The following is a 16,195-nucleotide window of genomic DNA, read 5'->3' as shown; positions in this document are numbered from 1 at the left end:
ACAATAGCTTCTGTTGAATTCAAAGAATATTAAAAATACAGTAATTTCTGCTGATTTTTTGTTTTTTTAGTTTTTTTATGTCAGTCTATACCAACTACAACTAAAAAGAGAAGAAGGGGAATTGGATCATACGTAACAGTTGTCGCTAATAGTAACAGTTGTCGTCATAAATAACTCGAGACCCCAAGACGAAATGTCATCGCTACTATCTCATTAGTAGTGACAAATTTTTTTGTCGTCGCTAATAGATTATTATTAATGATGACATGTTTATGGTCATTGATATATCATTACTAGCGACGACGCTTGTTGTCGTCACAGGTAACAAAATATAAGTGACCACAAACATGTCATCACTAAAAATGCATATTAGCGATGATATTGTTTGTCGTCACAGATAACGATATATATGTGACCACAAACATGTCATCACTAAAAATTGCATATTAGCGATGATATTGTTTGTCGTCACTAATGATATGATAAAATATTAGCGATGAAATTGTCGTCGCTAATAATATTTAACATTTTTTTTTTTAATTTTTCTCTAAAATTTACATTTTGAATTTTACAATGGTACTTGTTAGGTAATAACAAAGCACAATCCTATGCACATAAAAAATTTTCAATCACAAATACTCATAGAAGCATAACAGCTGCTTAATCAATAACTACTAATAAGGGAAAATAATACTCAAGTTCAATATCACAGTCATAATAAAAGCTCCAATCTATTCACTCAAATACTAATCAAAGGATAACGAATTTCTCATGAAGATATGCAATCAAGCTAGAACTTGTTGCAATGAACAAAACACAAAACAAGAGCCAACAAGGAACAAGACAAAAAAGAAAAAGAAAAGAAAAGTAATCGTTAAAATTCCATATCCAATTTTCTCAGTATTTCCAAACTAGTCTTCTTTTAAAAAGTACTCCATAACTCAAATTAAATTAAGACCCTTTTTACAATTCACCAATCAGTTACACCCAAAACACACAAAAACTCCAAAAATCATTCAAAACCCATGAAACTCTAAGACACAAAGACCCACAACTAAACCATGAAACAGCTGCTAATTTTCAAAGATACTCACAACTTGTTTACAAAAATTAAGGAATACCCAGAAGGTAAAATGAAGACAGATCATCAAAAGTACCTCAATTTAACACAACCAGGAAAGATGAGAACTTTGACACTCCCCAGAATTGAAGTGTCAAACTTTGAGTTTAGTTTCTTCTTCTATAAAAAATAAAAATAAAAACTTTGTTTCTTTCACATAGTGTCTGGTAAACGCCTTGGACTTAGAAGTTGAACAAAAGAGTGAAGTCGTGCTCTTTTCTGATCACGTTTGTGCCTTCAAGACAAACTACCATTGGTACTTTCAGCATAACCTTCAAAACAAGTATAAGATAAAGAGTTATAACCAAAAGGTGTATAAAATTAAGCACATGCGTTACCTCTAACCCTTCCACAAAAAAACTATCTCAAGCATTAACTTAAAAAGATTTTAATTTTTAGAAAGATGAGATAATGGGTCTATGCAGATTTTTATACTCCCTCTCCAAATTGAGAGTCCCACTTTGGGAATTTAACAATAAAGTGAAAATGATAAATGGTCAAAATTTTACCTCAAAAGCTAAAAATATACTCAGATTTTCTTTGCTTTTTTTAAATGATTCATTTTTTCCCTCCAGAAAGATTAATTCAAGAAGGTTCTAATTTTTTAACTTTACTATTCAAAATGCTACATTTAGGGAAGGCAGGGTGGGGTGAATATTCTTTGTTGGAAAGATTAGGGGTAGGTTCATGGTTTACTTTATACCACAGGTTTGCAGTGCAGGTGTACTTTCAAATGCTAAGAGAAAAATACAATACATGAAAAGCAACTCACATATATTTTGAGTGAAACCTAATCACAACATTAGTTAACGTTTAAGCATACCTATATTAGTTTGAATGAATGCAAATTTTTTTCACTTTTACAAATAAAAAATGAGAAATAGAAATTTGGATGCGATGTTTAATTTGTAAGTGTAAGAAAATTAGGAGCAAGATAGAATTAAAAGGCAAGCATCCTAATAAACTAGAATATGCCAGGCTTCTTCATGGTTTTACAAGAAAATGGCATCTGATGACACCTTTAAAATTTTAGATTTATATGGAATAATTTACAATAACATTGAATTATAGAAGTAAACACAAAAGAAAGGAGAAGAAAGGGAGACTACTCACAGCCTTTGAAGACTAGAAGACCCGAAACCGAAATATTGGAGGGCTTTAACACTTCACCAGCCAAATTGTTCAACTCCACAACAACAGCAGAAGCTAGTTCTTTTGCTTAAAAAAGCCTCTTCAGCCAATTTTTTATTCCACACACATAACCCACTATTCTCCTCTGAAAGCTAAACATGTTCCAACTTAAGTTTCTCATTCTCAATCTCCTATCCAAACAAACAAACATACCAATGAGTTCCAAAAGTGCAAGCACTTGTTAAAATGTAAAATGACACATAAAAAATGTGCTTTAATACCAGACAAATGTGTAGTATATTTTGCAAATAAATCAGGAAGTTTCATAGTATGAGTGGGTCAAGCAGCTGGATCTTTTACAAGGATCACACGCTGGCCATTTGTGAATTAGATTTAGCCAAATGGATTGTCATGATGTAGAAGCCAAGGTGTTATTTGCATGTTATAAACAGGAGTTCTAAATTGGGCCAAAAAAGATGAACTCATGATAAGGACAATTAGGTTGCTACCATAATAATCCGACTTTAATAAACCATATTTCCACACATCACAAATTTTCAATCACAAATACTCATATAGGCATAACAACTACTCAAACAATAACTACTAATAAGGAAAAACAATACACAAGTTTTATATCACATACATAATTTAAATTCAAATCTACTCTCTCTAATAATAATAAAATAATGACAAATTCCTTAAGAAGATATACAACCAATTTTGCAATGAAAAGTATCTCCCCTTAACATCATCAGTAGCCCAAAGTATGAGACATTTTAACCTGAAATAAAAAGAATAAACCAATAAAAGGTGAACTAAAGTAGATGACAAAAATGTGTACAAAATAGTTTTAACATCCAAGTAAAATTTTAACATTTTTATTTTTCAAAAATACCATAGCTGAGAAGATATGAAAGCTTTATGTATTTAACAAAACTTAACCTGCATCAAAACTCAACTTAATCTCCATCCCTAAGATCTCCAATAGATTCATCATTGCTAGATAAATCTTTTTCCTGATCTGAGCTTGAAACATCGTCATCACTATATGTTTCTTCTTCATTGTTGGAATCTGTATCCCATTCCTCATTAGACAAATCATCATTGATGAACATACTTTCATCAAGTTGCACATATACATCATCAATAGGTATGAAGTCCTCCAAATCTATTGCTGGCACACCATCTCTATGTAACAAAGTTAAGTCTTCATCATTTTCTTGTTGAACAGTTGCATTAACCCCAATGCATTTACTTTCTTGGTATACCGCATCACCATTATCTTCTTCATTTTCTTCATGCACTTTCTCTGTGTCTATAGGAATATCATACATGTTTCTATGCGTCATATGTTGCACCACTCGCCAACTACTACCCAATTTGGTATCATTCAAGTAAAAAACTTGTGAAGCTTGGCATGCTAGGATAAATGGGTCAGAATGATATCATGTACGAGATGTATTCACACTTGTACAATGCTCATCCCTTTGCATTCCTGTTCCATCCCTAGTGTCCCACCAATCACACTCAAATAATTATACACGATTATTGCCCATATAGGTTAGCTCCAAAACATTCCTCAACTCATCATAATAGTTAGTTTTTGTTCCACCATCTTCACCCGAAACAAAGACACCGCTATTTTGAGTACGACGAGTATGTTCACGGTCTTTTGTGTGGAACCTAACACCATTCACAATGCAACCTTGGTAAACTGCAACTAGAGCATCAGATCCGCATGCAAGACTATATAATTCTTTTGACACATTTGTCGCATTACTCCCACATATATGATCTTTAAACCAATTTTCGAATTCAACTTCATGCTTATGATCAATGTCAATGATGCCTTCTCCCTGGATCTCCAAATAATGCTCACTACATTATAAATACGTAAAAACACTTCATTTTATGTTCAAGTAACATGAAAATTTTCTTTAAAAAAAAAATCAATGGATCTTCAGATAACACTTACTACATAATAAAAACATATAAGCACTTCATTTTATTGCTAAGTAATATGTAAATTGAAAAAAAAAATCAATGAAACACTTACGTTTTAAACGAATCAATTTCTGAGCAATTGCTAAGCACATACCATCGAGCCTGTGTGAGATGCGTATCATCAAGTTTTACATATTTTGCTGCTCCTAAAGGACGTACTGGTTGTGAAAAAACAGACAAGCCTACATCCCTTTCCCCCTAGCACCTATCGCTATTCTGCTCCTCACAACTCCATACTGTCTCAATCTCACGAAGATACATGGAGCAAAATGTCAAACATTCAATAGATAAATATCCCTCAGCAATTGACCCTTCTGGACGTGCTCTGTTTCGCACAAACCGCTTTAATTTACCAAGAAACCTTTCAATTGGATACATCCAACGAAATTGAACAGGACCTGCAAGCTCTGCCTCTCGAGGTAAATGAAGAGCTAGATGTACCATTATATCGAAAAAAGAAGGTGGAAATATCATTTCCATTTTGCATAAAATCACAACAATGTCTTCCTTCATTTGATTTAAGACATCTAACTTCAATGTTTGTGAACACAAGTCCTTAAAAAATAAACACAATTCAATCAATGTTGTACGTATATTATCATTGAAATATCCACGAATTGCAACAGGAAGTAATCGTTGTAAGAGTACATGAAGATCATGACTTTTCATTCCTGAAATCGTACCCTCATTGGTGTTCACACATCTACTAATGTTAGATGCATACCCATCAGGAAACTTTACATTTTTTAGCCAATCACAGAATCTTGTATTCTCAGCTTTTGTCAATGTATACTTTGCTTGTGGCATTTTTGTAGATGTACCAATTTTCTGTAAGTGCAAATCTTTACGTATGCCCATATCTTCTAAATCCTTTCGTGCTTTAGAAGTGTCTTTATTTTTCCTTTTTCCACTATCATACATCAGTGTACCTAAGACACTGTCACATATATTCTTCTCAATATGCATGACATCTAAGTTATGTCTCAGTTTCAGTGTTGACCAATAAGGTAACTAAAAAAAAATACTTTTCTTTGTCCAATTCAACTCGATCTTCGTGCGCTTTCTTTTTCTTGTAGCTTTATCATCTCCAAATTGCACTTTTGGAACATTCATTAGTTGTTGTAACAGTTGATCTCCTGATAATTCATTAGGAGCTATCCTATGCTCTTCAGTTCCATCAAAAAATTCTTTTTTATGGCGCCAATTATGCTCCTGAGGTAAGAATCGACGATGACCCATGTAACACAATTTGTGGCTAGACTTCAAATAACTCGACTCTGTATTCTCGTTACATATGGGACATGCTAACTTTCCCTTGGTAGACCACCCAGATAAGTTCGCATATGCAGGAAAATCATTTATAGTCCATAATAACGCTGCATGCAACTTAAATGAATGTTGCTTTGATGTGTCATACGTCTTGATGCCTTCATTCCATAATTCTTTTAAATCATCCACCAACGGCTGCAAGTATACATCAATTTTGTTTCCAGGTGCCTTACGTCCAGGAATAAGTAAGGACAAAATCATATATGGATCCTTCATACACCTCCATGGAGGTAAATTATACAGCATAAGTACTACTGGCCACATGCTATATGATGTACTCATGTTACCAAATGGATTAAACCCATCGCTTGCTAAACCAAGTCGCACATTGCGGGAATCTGCAGCAAACCAAGCATGTTTTTTATCAAACTCTTTCCACACTATTGAATCGGCAGGATGTCTAAGGTAATCTCCATCTTCAAGTCGCTCATCTTTGTGCCACCTCATGTCTTTAGCTATATCTTTCGACATAAACAATCGCTGCAACCTTGGTTTAATTGGAAAATACCTTAAGACCTTTCAAGGAATTTTTTTACCTTTACCATTGTCCTCTTTCCATCTTGAAGTATGACATTTTGGGCATTCTTCTTTATCAGCATGTTCCTTCCAAAAAAGTGTACAGACATTTTTGCATACATGTATCAACTCATAGCTAAAACCCAAGTCTCGCCTAAACTGCTTCGCTTCATAATACGATTTTGGCAATGACTCCTCATCTGGGAGTGCCTGCTTTATCAAGTCAATCATCAAATCAAACAACTTATCACTCCAATTGCAAAGTGTCTTTATATGAAGCAGCTTCATACAAAAAGAGAGTTTAGAAAACTTTTTACAACCTGGATAAAGCTCACATTGGGCATCTTCCCACAATTGATCAAAAGGTCTTGCTTTGTGATCATTGTTTGATGGACCTGGAGAAGTGGAGGATTCACCTATATTTGCATCTGGAAATGTCCCCCTATAAATGTCATCTCACATTTCTCCAACGTCATCAATGTCCTCTGCTTGTGAATTATTATCATTATGCTCAACTTGCACATGTTTAAAAAATGGATCTTCTTCCCCATGAAATATCCATTCAGTGTAATTTAAATCAAATCTATTCAAAATTAAATGAGTCTCCACCGCGTCTATATGTTGATAATATCGATTTGTGCATTTACGACATGGACACTTAATCCTACCAACTCGATCCGCATGACCACGTGCCATGTTAATGAACTGCTTAACACCTTCACTATATCGTGTACTAGTTCTATCAGTTTCATGCATCCAACTTTTATCCATCTTGATGTCCCTATCATAATTTCAACAAATACATTCTTACTGGAAATGAAGTGGGTCGATGAGTTAAACAAGTTCTCTATTTTGCAGCTCAATATCTCTTTTCATTTGAAGATTTACATTTGGTGAGCTCTTTTTAGCAAAAACATAAATAAATAGTGGGAAGATATATAGACACAAGTCTATGCATGTCTCAAGATCAACATAACCATTCACTAATCATTCATGACAAGTTTGAACATCTATTTACAACAATCACATAGATTTCAAGATTTTTTCCATAGTGATATGAGTGCATGAAAACAAGCAATGCTCGAAAATGCACAAAGCCATTAGCATAAAGGTACAAGGCAAAACAAGTTTTGAGACAAAAGCTCAACAAAGTCAATCAAGCTTTTTGATTTTCTAATTTTTATGTGATTTTTGGATTTTTGACACTAGAAGCAAAAAGATTGATAAAACAAAATTAAAAATATGCACAAATAGACAAGGAAACAACAAACAGCAAAAACAGCAAGCAAACAAACAAACATCGTCCCAAAGCATAGGAAGTATTAATGCATGGACATGTTGTAATGCTTATGCATGAGTACCATTTTTCACCCACACGTCACTTGCGTTTGGAGTGATTTCCTTATAGGATTGGGTACAGGAGTTAGGGCTTTCAAACCTTCGTGAGAAGCTTTCCAAGCAGTTGGTGAATGCACCAATCATCTTCATCACGTTCATCATTCCGGGATCATCATTCTGATCTCTAGATTGATCACCTGCCCAATTTCTTCTATCATTTCTAGGTCCTCCTGACCTTTGAGGAGTTGCACTATTCTTTGCTCTCAGCTTTTGGCAATTTGGTCAAGTATGCCCTTGAAGTCCGCAATAATGACACACATAAGTTGCTCTAGGACCTCTTTGTGGTCGTGGGCGTGACTTGGCATGAGATTCAGACCTTCCCACAGATTGATTACGGGGATTCAACATCCGTTGGTTCACCACATTCTTCTTCTCCTCCATCTTGAGCTTCTCTTCATTAAGGTCAACTACAACTGGATCTTTGGCCTTTACAAACTTCACTTCTTTAGTGACATTTCCAGATGAGCTACTTCCTCCGGTATATCCCAATCCGGATTTGTCTGAAAAGCTCTTTTGAGATGAAATAACATCATCTAGCTTCTTGATGGTGACCCTCTCTATTTTAGCATTTGCTTGCACAACCTCATGCTCAAGCAATCTCACTTTTGTGTAAGCTTCGGACAGCTCACCATTCAGTGTTTCTATCTCACATTTGGCCTCCCTATATCGGATTAGGAGACTTTTGTAGTCCTCCTCTGCCTTCTTCATTTTTCTCACAGCAGCCTTGGCCACCCTTGTGTACTCACCCGACTTCTCCAAGAGTGAGTTATAATTCTCTTGAAGATTTGCTGTGCTTTCATCTTCTTCAGCATCTGATTCTTTAACAATTCCTAGTGATTCATCATTACTATGTTCTCCAAGGTCTCGTACAAGCAGATTCAACTCATCTGAAGACTCAACATGAGCAATAGTCATAAAAGCTGAATAGTTCCCCTCTCCATCACAGCTTTCTTCAGATTCTGAGTCAGATGAATCCGAGTCATTCAATGTCGTGGCATAGACTTTGCCTTTCGATTTCAAATAATTCGGACATTCCTTCTTAAAGTGTCCATACCCGTTACATTCGAAGCAAGTGACACCTTGTGTAGGTTGGGATTCTTTTCCATCTTTCTTTTTGAATTCCCTTTTCTCCCTTCCAGAACTTTGGAATTTTCTTTTATCATCAAATTTGCCATTATTTTTGAATTTCAAGAACTTTCTGAAATTTTTGACAAGGTATGCAACATCTTTGTCAACCACATCTTCTCCCAATGAGTCTTGATCTTCCACTTTCTCATTAATGGTCTTAAGAGCAAGAGATTTACTCTTCCGTTGATTGGGCAGCGACATCTCATAAGTTTGCAGAGAACCAACCAGCTCCTGTACTTTGATGTCATCAAGGTCCTTACTCTCTTCAATCGCTATCACTTTAGCACGAAAACTTTCCGGCAATGATCGAAGGATCTTCCTTACAATTTTTGAATCCTCCGTTTTCTCCCCCAAGTTGAACTTGCTGACAACCACCTCATTTAGCTTCCCATAGAAAGAGTCAAAAGACTCATCCTCACTCATTTTGAGCTCCTCAAACCGAGTAGTCAGCATTTGCAACTTGGTGTCTTTCACTTTCTTCGTACCTTCATAGGTGGTTTCCAAAATCTCCCATGCTTCTTTGGCAACGGTTATGTGAGAAATCCTGTGAAATTCATCTGGAGACACACCACAAAAAATAGCATCGAGTGCTTTACTGTTAGCATTAGATGCAGCAAGTGCTGCCTTATCCCATGTGGATTTGGCTGCCTCAGGTCTGGTCCAACCAATCTCAACAGCATCCCAAACAGATTCATCAACAGAACACAGAAAAGCTCTCATGCGAACCTTCCAAAAAGCATAATTACTACCATCAAAATATGGAGGTGCATTTAGGGATTGAGACCGATCCATCTCAAAAGGGAGTCAAGGATCACACAATGGTAATGAAACCAATAACAGTGTACCTGCTCTGATACCAATTGAAAGTTCAAAAACGTGTATAAACACCCTTGAACGTTTAGACCCCCAAATTACAACTTAACCAATTCAAGCATTATGTCAAACAACAAGTGTGCGGAAACTCAACATAAGCTATAATATGGAATTGGTAAAAACTATCTAAGCCAAATTAAAACACAATCCACATCAGATAATAAAAAAGCAAAGATAGAGAGAAAGGAAGATGCAAACACAAAGACAACACGCGATGTGTTATCGAAGAGGAAACCGAAGCCCTCAGCGTAAAACCTCTCCGCCGCCCTCCAAGTGGTAAGCAATCCACTAGAAAATACAGTTGGGATACATGGACAGCAATAGACCCTCCAAGCCTAATCTACCCAGTGCACCTAAGCCCTCCAAGCTTCTTGCTCCAACGAGGTTGCGCCGAACTTTTTTCTTTTCTAGCTTCCCGGATTCCGCTACTAGACTGTAGCATCAACCAATGAAGATTGGTTCCTTCCTAACTGCTTCCCAGAAATCCAAACAGCTGTCTCACAGTGATAATGATGGTGAGAACTAGGTTTGGTATAATGCCTCTCAAGGATTTCACAATGGAGAGGAAGAGAGTTGAGGAATTTGAAGAGACTCTAATGTATAGATTGTGGGTGAATCAATCTTGTTTTTCTTTAGGGTTTCTCTCTCAAAATTATCTTTGGAAGCTCTCTTACAATCGTGGGTAAAAGGGGTATTTATACTGGAGTGGGAGAGGAATGTGAAACGTCAGGTTTTACAAAACAGGGGTGGCTCGCGGCTTGACCTCGCGGCTTGACTAAGTCGCGAAATCCAGTCGCGAGATAACCGTATGGCCAGTTGTCCTGTTTTGTCCTGTAGTGCTCCAGCTTGCATGACTGTTCACCTTCCAGCATGCTTGGCACGTGTACTGCGTCTGGCGGCTTGCAGCCGCGAGTCACCTGCGAGGCCAAGCCGCAAGTCTCTGTTTTCTTGCACACTCTTGAGCAATCTTCACTCTATCTCACTCACTACCCTTACATCAAACCCACCTAAATACAGGGTTACTAAATGCTGAATTACAAGCAAATTTGGCACGGAATAAAGCCAATTAGATGGTTGAATAAATTCAACCTTACAGATTTGAAATCTAACCGTTGGATTTGAAGAGTGCAATGAAAGGTTAATTCTAGTAAATTATGGTCACAATCAAACGGTAGGATTTAGAGAAAGGCGTGGTCAAAATTTAGTTAAAGTTTGTCAAACCCTATCAAACTTAATAGATGGTCCCGAGACCACTGGACTTGGTGAAATTTATATTCAAATCTTGATCATTAGGATTGAAGAGTATGATGACATATTGGTGTTGATGAAATTTGAAAACAATTGGATGGTCGGATTGAGAGAACATAGTCATACACGTACACAATATATATCCATCACGTGCCATTCTTAGATTTGAAATCTAACCGTTGGATTCGAAAAGTGCAATGAAAGATTAATTCTAGTAAATTATGGTTACAATCAAACGGTTGGATTTAGAGAAATGTGCGGTCAAAATTTAGTTAAAGTTGGTAAAACCCAGTCAAACTTATTAGATGGTCTCAAGACCACTGGACCTGGTGAAATTCATATTCGAATATTGATCATTAGGATTGAATAGTATGGTGACATATTGGTATTGGTGAAATTTGAGAACAATTTAATAGTCAGATTGAGAGAACATAGTCATACATGTACACAACATATATCCATCACGCGCCATCCTTAGATTTCAAATCTAACTGTTGGATTCGAAGAGTGCAATGAAAGGTTAATTTTAGTAAATTATGGTCACAATCAAACGGTTAAATTTAGAGAAATGTGCTGTCAAAATTTAGTTAAAGTTGGTCAAACCCGTTCAAACTTAATAGATGGTCCTGAGACAACTAGACTTATTGAAATCCATATTCAAATCTTGATCATTGAGATTGAAGAGTATGGTAACATATTGAATTGGTGAAATTTGAGAACAATTAGATGGTCAGATTGACGGGCCATCCTTAGATTTCAAATCTAGCTGTTGGATTCAAAGAGTGCAATGAAAGGTTAATTCTAGTAAATTATGGTCACAATCAAACGGTTGAATTTAGAGAAATGTTCGATCAAAATTTAGTTAAAGTTGGTCAAATCCGTTCAAACTTAATAGATGGTCCTGAGACAACTGGACTTATTGAAATTCATATTCGAATCTTGATCATTGATATTGAAGAGTATGGTGACATATTGAATTGGTGAAATTTGAGAACAATTAGATAGTCAGATTAAGAGAACATAGCTATACAGATACACACCACATGTCCATCACGCGCCATCCTTAGATTTCAAATCTAATTGTTGGATTCGAAAAGTGCAATGAAATGTTAATTCTAGTAAATTATGATTACAATCAAACGGTTGGATTTAGAAAAATATGCGGTTAAAGTTTAGTTAAAGTTGGTCAAACCCAGTCAAACTTAATTGATGGTCCCGAGACCACTGGACTTGGTGAGATTCATATTCAAAACTTGATCATTAGAATTGAATAGTATGGTGACATATTGGTGTTGGTAAAATTTGAGAACAATTTAATAGTCAAATTGAGAGAACATAGTCATACAGGTACACAACATATATCCATCACGCATCATCCTTAGATTTGAAATCTAACCATTGGATTTGAAGATTGTAATGAAATGTTAATTCTAGTAAATTATATTCACAATTAAACGGCTGGATTTAGAGAAAGAGGCGGTCAAAGTTTAGTTAAAGTTAGTCAAACCCAATTAAACTTAATACATGGTCCTTTGACCATTGGACTTGGTGAAATTTATATTCAAATCTTGATCATTAGAATTGAAGGGTATGGTGACATATTAGTGTTGGTGAAATTTGAGACCAATTCAATGGTCAAATTAAGAGAACATAGCCATATAGATACACAACACATATCCATCGCACACCATACTTAAATTTGAAATCTAACCGTTGGACTTGAAGAGTGTAATGAAATGTTAATTTAGTAAATTATGGTCACAATCAAACTGTTAGATTTAGAGAAAGGCACAGTTAAAGTTTAGTTAAAGTTGGTCAAACCCGATCAAACTTAATAGATGATCTCGAGACCACTAGACTTTGTGAAATTAGGTTTAGTAGGAAGGTTTTCAGTGGATTATTGGGTATTGGAGTAGTTGTTAGAAAATGTTAATAAATAAATAATTTTGAAAGATGATGAACATCTTGTTAACATTGACTTCGATAAAATTGATTAGGCAAAATGATAAAAAAAATTTATTATTTTGGCTCATATATCATGTATTATTACTTTTGATTTTAATTAATTTGAATATGTATGTTATAAATATATTTTAATTTGATTTATTTACTTACTTTTGGTAAATATCATTACATAATTGATGATTGAATTGGTTATTAATTGAATATATTGTGAATTTATAATGAATATAGCTTTCATATATTTATAATGAATTTATTAGTTTGGTAAATATTGACTAATACCTTTTTTATGACACATGATACAGAAAAATCAAAAATTGATTCCCGATACGATTCACATTTTGATAACTATAAGAATTAGTCAGTATTTTGAGTGGAATTAGAACGTTCTCAATTTTTATTATTTTATCGATTTCAAGTTTCAAATGGGTAACATTATGATTTGAGAGTATATTGAAGCAACAAGCCCTCCGTTGTCTCATATTTTCTTTTTTTTCTTTTTTTTAAACGGATTTGAAAGTTTTAAATTACTTTGGAGGCTGCAAGTTTATTTTGGTCATTATATAAGTTTAGGGTATTTTGGTAATTTGGACGAGGTTAACGGTATTTTAATCATTTCAAACATTTTAAAGGAATTTATGTCATTTTTAATATTTTAAGAAGCATTTGGAGGATTTGATAAAAAAATAAAAATCATATTATATCAAAATTGTTTTCGCCACATACTAGTGACGACAATCTTTGTCTTCATTACAAGATCCCTTATAGCGACGACCTAATTCATTGCTAATATAAAATCTGCTTCCCTCCAATAATTCCCACCACTTTTTGAGAGTGAAAATTTTACCCTCCATTAAATTTAGGTAAATATATTTACGACGACATGTTATGTCATCACTAATAGCATTCTAATAGCGACCACCAATGTGTCATCATTGATAAATAACGCATATATATAATATATTTACTATATATTTTTGGCCACATATTTGTGACGAAATATAAGGTCGTCACTAAAGATTATTATTAGCGATGATAGATGTTGTCATTAAAATACACCTTATTTTAGCGACATAAATGTTTTCACAAAAAAATTTATTGTCATTGCTAAAAGTTTCCCTCCATTTTTCCAAAAGTAAATAAAATTCCCTCCATGGCATTAGCGATGACTTATTAGCGACTACCTTAGTGTCGTCGCTACAATACACTCATTAGCGATGACCATATATTTTCGTCGCTAATGTATGCTTAATAGTGACGACTTTTTGGTCGTCGCTAAAACATTGGTCGCAAAAGACCAAAATTCTTGTAGTGTTTTTACAATGCTGCTCTAAGATTCACCTAGAAGAATTTAGAAGTGAGGTGTAAATTAATTAACAATAACTTGTAACCAATTAATTCCTACCTTATTTTTATAAACCTACTCAATGTATTGGCTCTTAGAATGGTTCTGTAAGTAATTATCATCTCTGTACTTCGTGTTTACTTGCTATTTCTGAAGGAACAAATCAATATAAGGGTGGCTTTTTGCCAAGGTAGTTATAGATGAATTTTCTATAATAGTGTAAGTCTCTACAACTTGTTTGACTAACATCACCAATAACCTCTAGAGATGGAAATCATGCTCAGCTTACCCTTTTTTTGTTTGGATGTATCCTGATATCTATCTTTAGCTTAAAACATGGCCGCAATAATAAGTTCTCCATATCTTTTTTATTTTATTTATTTATATTCTTATGGGATGTTATTGGATTTTCAATTTAGTCCTTTGCATTTAGTTTTGTAATAAGTTAAACCCTTTACTAATGTTTTCTATTAAGAACTAATACATATAACCAAAGCATGTGCACATAGTTTTATTTATTTTTTTTTTTCACATCATCAATAAAATATTGAAGAGTCATCACTATTATGAACACATGTGATTGATTTTGTCAATTTTAAATGAAAAGTACATACAGAAGATCTAATAGTTTGTTATTGAAAGTCCAAATGTGTAGGGATTAATCAATCAAATAAAAAATCCAAAGTTCAAATAAACAATCACATAAGGTGATTTGTAAAAGGACAAAGTTTGGCCACAACTTGAAGCCAAGGGATACAACCTTTACTAAAAAAATTAATATGGCTACATATTTTGAAAATCTAACCGTTGAATCACATATTCTTTATATTCTTAATAAACATGTCAAATTTCATATCAATCGGATATTATTTACTATTCGATCTACAAACTTATTTTTTGTACATAATTTTAGACTATAAAAAGTTGAAATTTAAATATTTAATTGTTGACGTAACTATTAATATTTGATTTTCAGAAAAATTTTCAAGAATAAAGGATATAATAAAGAAAATGTTATCCTATGGTGAATTTGTCAAAATTCACATCCAATAAAAAGATATTGAGTAGATTTGTACCCATTGATTACAATCAAGTTTGTAGTCTTTATCATTTGTAAAAACCCATATTATTCTTATAAATGTCTAGTCAAGTAAATCCTCTGCCAAGTTTTGATAGGTTGGAACGGCAAGATACATGAAAGTATTGGTCGTACAATATCCTACATAGTGACATATGTACTATGCCCATGGTTTTAAAGGCTAAACGAAGAACCAGAAAGGGCATTGGTTTTTTGGTGGAACCAATAGTTGAACCAATGATGCCGTAAATAATTTTCAAAACAAAAGAAAAAAAATTGATTGTTGGAGTTCAATTTTACTGGTTAAACAAGTGATTTTGGTTTTACCATTCCCTTCGATTTTACATGATAACTAGACCATACACACTGGTAGCTCCACATGCAAGCCAGGGTGGTCACAGGACCACCCTGACTTGCAAAAAAATGCATATATACACTTACCAAAAAATTATTATATGTTAAACTAACCTATTGTGACCACCCTAATAAAAATATTAAACACCCTGACTTGAGAATTACAAAAAGTTGGGTTCAACAAAAATAAGAATAATTCTACATTTACAACATTTTCACAATACTTTTACAATAAATCATGTTAGGACATATGTGAATCATATTAGGAACATATGTCAATATTTTATGTAATTGGCTAATCTTTTGACAAAACGCACTTTATTTGTAATTGGATAGATTTAGGATGTGTTTAATACTTCAAGAAATAAGGTTTCAAGTTCAAATGTTAAGGCCGTGCAAATCTGTCCAAAAAACAAGTGAAGAAGTGCTGAATTTTAAAACTCGACAGCTAGCATCTATCAAGGTTTAAAAAGCCGCTGAAGTCCGAAACTCGACAGCTAGCTCGATAGATACCCTATCTGTCGAGGTTTATGAAATTCAGTTTTTCAAAGCTAATTTTCATCCAATCTGTGTGTATATGTTTGGGCTTTCTTTTCTCACAACCCTAAACATATATAAGGATTATTTTAAGGGCCATCAAAAGTTGCGTAAGTGTGAAACAAAATTTTGTTCATGCAAATTGTGACTAGAAACAGAATTTACCCTA

General features: G+C 34.2%; 1 protein-coding gene and 1 long non-coding RNA gene across 2 annotated transcripts; both read right to left on the bottom strand.

Moving 5' to 3' along the window:
• Window positions 1–1,212: 1,212 nt before the first annotated feature.
• LOC115954627 lies at window positions 1,213–3,035 on the bottom strand. Its single transcript, XR_004083933.1, has 3 exons — window positions 2,970–3,035; window positions 2,234–2,442; window positions 1,213–1,392 (listed from the first exon to the last, which is right to left on the bottom strand). It is a non-coding gene; the product is annotated as an uncharacterized LOC115954627 (long non-coding RNA).
• Window positions 3,036–3,789: 754 nt separating this feature from the next.
• On the bottom strand, window positions 3,790–6,486 carry LOC115956760. The gene is made up of 5 exons (XM_031075058.1): window positions 6,424–6,486; window positions 6,224–6,313; window positions 5,284–6,067; window positions 4,464–5,187; window positions 3,790–4,132 (listed from the first exon to the last, which is right to left on the bottom strand). The coding sequence occupies exons 1-5, from the start codon at window positions 6,484–6,486 to the stop codon at window positions 3,790–3,792; spliced, it is 2,004 nt and encodes a 667-aa protein (XP_030930918.1).
• Window positions 6,487–16,195: the final 9,709 nt, after the last annotated feature.

This window comes from Quercus lobata, chromosome 8, assembly GCF_001633185.2.
Source record: "Quercus lobata isolate SW786 chromosome 8, ValleyOak3.0 Primary Assembly, whole genome shotgun sequence".
NCBI lineage: Eukaryota > Viridiplantae > Streptophyta > Magnoliopsida > Fagales > Fagaceae > Quercus > Quercus lobata.
This window is presented reverse-complemented; position numbering and strand designations above follow the sequence as displayed.

Bases quoted from the DNA above. Each gene is read 5' to 3' on its own strand.
- LOC115956760 (XM_031075058.1), bottom strand. From the start codon at position 6,486: ATGATCACAAAGCAAGACCTTTTGATCAATTGTGGGAAGATGCCCAAT. The intron at 6,314-6,423 runs GTTGTAAAAAGT...TTGATAAAGCAG, and splicing joins CCAATGTGAGCTTTATCCAG to GCACTCCCAGATGAGGAGTC. The intron at 6,068-6,223 runs GTATGCAAAAAT...CCAAGGTTGCAG, and splicing joins TTAGCTATGAGTTGATACAT to CGATTGTTTATGTCGAAAGA.